General features: G+C 44.3%; 1 protein-coding gene across 1 annotated transcript in view; it reads right to left on the bottom strand.

Moving 5' to 3' along the window:
* The window catches only part of NSD1 (nuclear receptor binding SET domain protein 1), a 44,695-nt gene that overhangs the window by 38,402 nt on the left and 944 nt on the right, over nt 1–5,349 (bottom strand). Inside the window, 2 exon segments of the mRNA XM_017728045.1 lie at nt 1–1,032; nt 2,980–3,152. Coding sequence (XP_017583534.1) covers nt 1–1,032; nt 2,980–3,152 — 1,205 coding nt within the window.

Here is a 5,349-nt window from a genome sequence, read left to right as displayed (position 1 = left end):
ATTGTCATTTCTCACATCCGAAGAGCACTCAAGAGGTGTCAATGACATCTCAGCATCAGAGAAACCTACTTCAAGCTCCCCATCCACAAATTCAGCATCAAGTCTGTTGGCTACAGAACCTCCCAGAGGTTTGCGATCTCTATATGACTTCTTCCTGGCCCTCCTGCTGCTCTTCTGAGAAAGATACATGGAAAGTTTAATGTTTCCACTTGATGTCATAGGAAATTCCTTCTCCACTTTATCTGAAGAATCACTAACTTCAAGAGCACTAGAGGCTCTCTCTGAACTTTGGTCCATGGTATCTACATCACTGTTCCCACCATCAGAGAGGGAAGAGGACGAATCTGATTCAGTTTGTTTTTTCTCAACACCAGCGTCGGACGCAGAATAGTGTATTTGTAACTTGGAACTGCACAAAATGCCCAGGGAGCTCTTCTCTCTCTCAAAAGACGGGCTGGAAAACAAATCCCCTTGGAGGGTGTTTTTCAGAGCATCACTTTTACGATTCTCATAGTCCGGTTTCAAAGGTGTCTTTTCAAAACGTCTTTCCCCCAAGGAGGAAAGCAAATGGTTTTCCCTGGTGCTACTGGATGCTGTGAGGCTGTTGGCAATCCGGCGAAGTTCGTGAGACGCGTGTTTCTCTGGTAGGTCCCCAACAATCACGTTTCTAACTATGCTCTCTGGTGTTTTGTCTTTGATTTCTCCCCTCGATGTTTCCTCTCTTGCACCACTCTTTTTTACTCTAGTCCTTTTTCTGCTTTCAGAGGTTTTTTTCACGTGTGGCTTGATGTGCAATTTTCCTTTTTCACTGGCCATGTGTCTGGAGTCAAAGGCCAAGGATTTAAAACAGCCATTCAGTTGCGTGTCCCTTTCTGCTCCAGGGCCATTGATGTAGTATTCCAACTGCACGTCTTTCTCGCTGTCCGGCTCACTGGAGTTCTGGCTGCACTTCTGATCCTCTGGCCCCCCAAGAAGAATGTCTTCTGCCTGTCCAACACTGACTTCCCATTTAGCCATAAATCTTTGAGGAACCTTAAAAGTTGGAGACAAAAAAAGAGAAAGACAAAATTTGAGTAAGTAACCAATGAGATAAAAGCAAGGAGCACAAGGCACAGAACACAGTGACATTCCTGCATTTTGCATCTTTAAGACAATCACTCGGATTCCCTGAGACTGTGTCTGGCAGACACAGGAAGTACTGCTCCTGGGTAAGCACCCTGCATTCCAGCTGAGCCCTGCGCATTCCCAGAACAGTAAAAAGGTCCCTGGCAAGAACAGGTCTCCGAGGAACCAGATGTCTTGGCATCCCAATGCATCCTGAACACAACAGCCTGTAAAGGGCAATGCATATGGTATGGATCCCTGGCACAGAAATGCAAAGCTACAGCCAACAAGCCTCTCAAGGCAAATGCAGCATTGTTTTCCTCAAAATATCTGAGTAGACCTGTTTGCTGTGCTCATTGTTGATTCTTCCTGCATTCCTTGAATTCAGAGCACGATCTGCCCTCTCCATCAACTCACCTTGGGACAAACATGAGATCCACACACATTTAAGATGTGCTCTATCAAGTTCACAATGTCCGTTCCTGAGAAGTCTCCCCGTTTAACTCTGTACCTTTAGAAAAAACAGAAAGCTCTCTGCATACTTACCAGGAACCTCTGCTAATACTCAAAATCAACAAGGAACTTGTATCTTATCTGCATGTGTAGTTTTTGGCTGCACAACAGCAAATCAAAGACTTCACAACTGCTCCTAAAACCAAAACCAATTCCAAGGCAGGAGGAACAACTCACATTGCTGACACTTTTCTTTTGAAGAAAAACTCAAACCAACAAAGTCTCATCTCAGCAGACTCAAGAGGTTTTATGAAGCCTGACAGCAATCCAGCCAAATACTCTCAGCTTTGCATCAATTTTGGCTTCCGGGGGTGCAAACCTGGACATTTATGTGAGCAACAAACATTTGATTCCCTCTACTGCAGGCATGCTGGTACTCTATTTACATATAGAATGAGATTCCAGCCACGCAGCACTTCTAGGACCAGAGAAGTTACTTGGGAGTATGTCACTAGTTGTTGGAAGGCTGGGAGCACAAGGAGAGAAGTCCTTAAAGAAGATGCTGAACATGGCCTTGGAAAAGGAAAACCAGATGAGGCCATTGCCCCCAGGGACTCACGTCTGCAAGAGCACAATCAATCTGATGGTTCTGCACTAACATAGGTTATAAAGCTTTAGAGTAAGAGAAAAAGAAAAGCCAGGTACCATTGCCTAGTATAACTATTTGCTCTCTTACAGTAACACAGTAGCCTCTGTAGCTCTTCACTTCAGCAATTCTAACGAGTTAATTTCTGCAGTCACCTTCCTAAAGACATAGACCAGACCCCTGTGTCACATTACATTAACTGGCTACAACTGCTCAGGGCTGTTATGTTTGGAAACGGAGATGGTGCGATGAGCCACAAAACTCATTCCCACAGGCTCACTGACAAAGCATTTTCCAAGTCAAATTATAAGTCCTAACAGGTTTCTATAAAGAGAATTACTGAAGCAGTGCTAAAAACCCCACTGCTTTATCTCAGCCAGTGATCTAGTGAAGCGTGCAACTCCACCTCTGATTCAGATCAGCCAAAGGAGGCTGCCAGAGAGCGTAGAAGCTTTTTAGCAGTGCTGCAATCCACATCAGGAGAGGGCTCTGCCGCTGAACAGATCCCACACCAACAGAGCCCCGATTCCTCTGCCTCCCAGAGCTGTCCAGGGCAATAGAAGCAGCAGGCCACACCCCAGCACAGAAGAGAGCCTGGAAACTCCTGGCAGTTTATAAACTACGCTGCTGAAGGATGCAAAGAATCCCTTCCCTGGCCGCCTTGCTGCAGTCAGTCTCACAGAAGTTGTCAAAGTACAATTCCAGGCATAAAGGAATATTTTGTACTGTGCAGATTCAAAGAAATAAAAACATATTACAGAAAACAGATCTTTCACCTTATGCTTGTAGCCTTTTTCCTTTTGCTTTCCTCTTTTCCGGAGAACAGGCAGCTCTTCAAACTGATGTCTCCCTTCAAAGAGGACAATAGCTTTCCCAGCAACCCAGGTCTTCTCTGAAGGTTCTCCTAAGGCATCCACATAGTACTCTCGGTATGGTCTCCGATTGGAAACTATTTTGAGAAATTTAACAGAATTAACCCCTTGTATGTAACAGAATAAAGACACAAATAGAGACACAGAAAGCAGTAACAATTTGACAGGTAATTTTCAACTACATTTTGCTTCACAACGTTCCCACATAAATGCCAGTTCTGGGGATTTCTACTCAGAACTAAGGGAGACCCCTTTGATTGCTGCTGTCTATATTCTACATTGCTACTCTCTATTTTTAAGTTGTTTGGGCTTTTTTTCTTACAAACAATTGATTAACAAGCCTATGATTGGTCATCTCCCTACAGCAAAGACTGTTTGCAAAAAAAAAAAAGGCAAAAATATCTAAATATTTTTTTCCTTGAGAGACACAACATACCAGGCAGAACATTTATTTTCTGCTACTCCCTGATTAATGATTAAACAGTGCAGAGCACTTGACTGTTGGGAAAACACACCGGTGCTGGCAACACCCGGAACTGACATCCTTCTGGATAGGATTTACTCACACAGGTTGAGCCTCCCCCATCACAATATATCCCATCTTGTTCAATGTTTTAATACCAAACAAAGCCTTCTTTAGGACACAAAACATTATCAGCAGCATTTAAGCAAACACATGCACACACAGTGAAAAGATTAGGTGCAACATGACACAACATTAGTTGCAATGAGTCTCTCCATACTTCAGGCATGGAGGAGCAGAGAAAGAGAAGAAACTCAATCATAAAGGCACATTCAAAGATTCTTTAAAGGTACTTTCTGTGCAAGAATGTTGAACACATGGTACAAATAAGAACTGAATCAGTACTAGGTGTGCTGGTGAAAAAGGACAGGTCACAAGCATTAGAACAGAGCAAAAAAAGACTTGAAAACAAGGGATATAAACTTCTCCCTGCAGTTTGCTGCAATGTATTAACCTTCTCCTGGAAACACCTTCTCTGAACAGGCAGATGTATTTCCAGCCCATTTGGTTTGTGCTGCCTCTTCCAGGGTGCCAGCACTGTGTGGCAGCCTGGCCTTAAGTGATGCTGAAACTGAGATTCTAACTAAGACTACCAAGACAATGACAAGCAACAACCAGAAGAACATCAAACCAAGTGCAAAGATGACAGGCTTCTTCCACCCCATTCATAGTTCTGGGACTCAACCTACTGAGTTTACACCTTCCAGCTCCAAAAATCTTCCAAGTCAAGAGCTTGCTGAGAAAAGGTAAACTGCCTTAAACTAAACACCATTCCTCAAATCCAAGAGAAGAGGTTTCAGCACAAGTGAGGCTGAAGTGACCTGCCTTGTTTTGAAGGGCTTGTTCCCTTGGCAACAGGACAGCCAAGGCAGGAGGACTGTGCTTCCTACCATCCACACAGAGCCCAGCAGCTCTTCCTGCCCAAAAGTGCCAGAGTTCAGATCCACCTGCTTTGCCACCTTGGTATGGGGAAGGGGAGACAAGCAGATTACATACAGCCACAACTGGAAAATACAGTTTTCCCCTGAGCTCCACTGGTTTGAACACAGATAAAACAATGATGGGAGAGTCCTTCATGTGGCTGGAGATCAGGCCTTCCTGGACTTTGCTAAACGAACGTTTCCTCCCTGCAGAATTCCTTTTTTAGAAATCCTCATGCACAGGCTGAGAGGGGAATACTGGACAGCTATATACATTAAATCCTGCCCAAAACCTCATGAGGAGGCATGTGGGGGGAGAATATATGTCAGCATATCTTCTGGAAACATCTCCAACAGGAATTTGAGAGCTGGAAAGAGACTATTTAAAACAGCACATTCAGTATTCTCTAGAATCAGGATAAATGCCTCCCAAAGGATGAAGGGGGAGGTGAAGAAAGAAGACTTCAGCAACCAGGCTTGGGGATGATGTGAGCACCATGTATGAAAAGCTACTTCATGTCTCTAGATAAACAGCAGTGTCTCTGAGCTGATGGCCACTCAAAAAGAACTCCGCTTGTACCCAGCACTTGTTGTGCTTAGGCTGGCAAGGGCCACAAGACCTGGAGAGAAATAAAGTAGTGAGTGGCAATCTCACCAGTCTAGAGCTGTCAGTGGCAGAGGACACCAGTTCAAGAGGTTTCCACTTGCTCACAGAAAAAAAAAAGAATCAGAAGGGGAAACCAGGAACAAATAAGCCTTTCTGTTTGTGGCAGTCTCCCCCTGGCATCTGGTATGATCCTAAAAGCAAACAACTCATCACTTCCCTTCTGT

This window comes from Corvus brachyrhynchos, unplaced genomic scaffold (assembly GCF_000691975.1).
Source record: "Corvus brachyrhynchos isolate BGI_N302 unplaced genomic scaffold, ASM69197v1 scaffold21, whole genome shotgun sequence".
Lineage (NCBI taxonomy): Eukaryota > Metazoa > Chordata > Aves > Passeriformes > Corvidae > Corvus > Corvus brachyrhynchos.
Note: the sequence above shows the minus strand (reverse complement) of the source record. Positions and strands in the feature narration are given on the sequence as shown.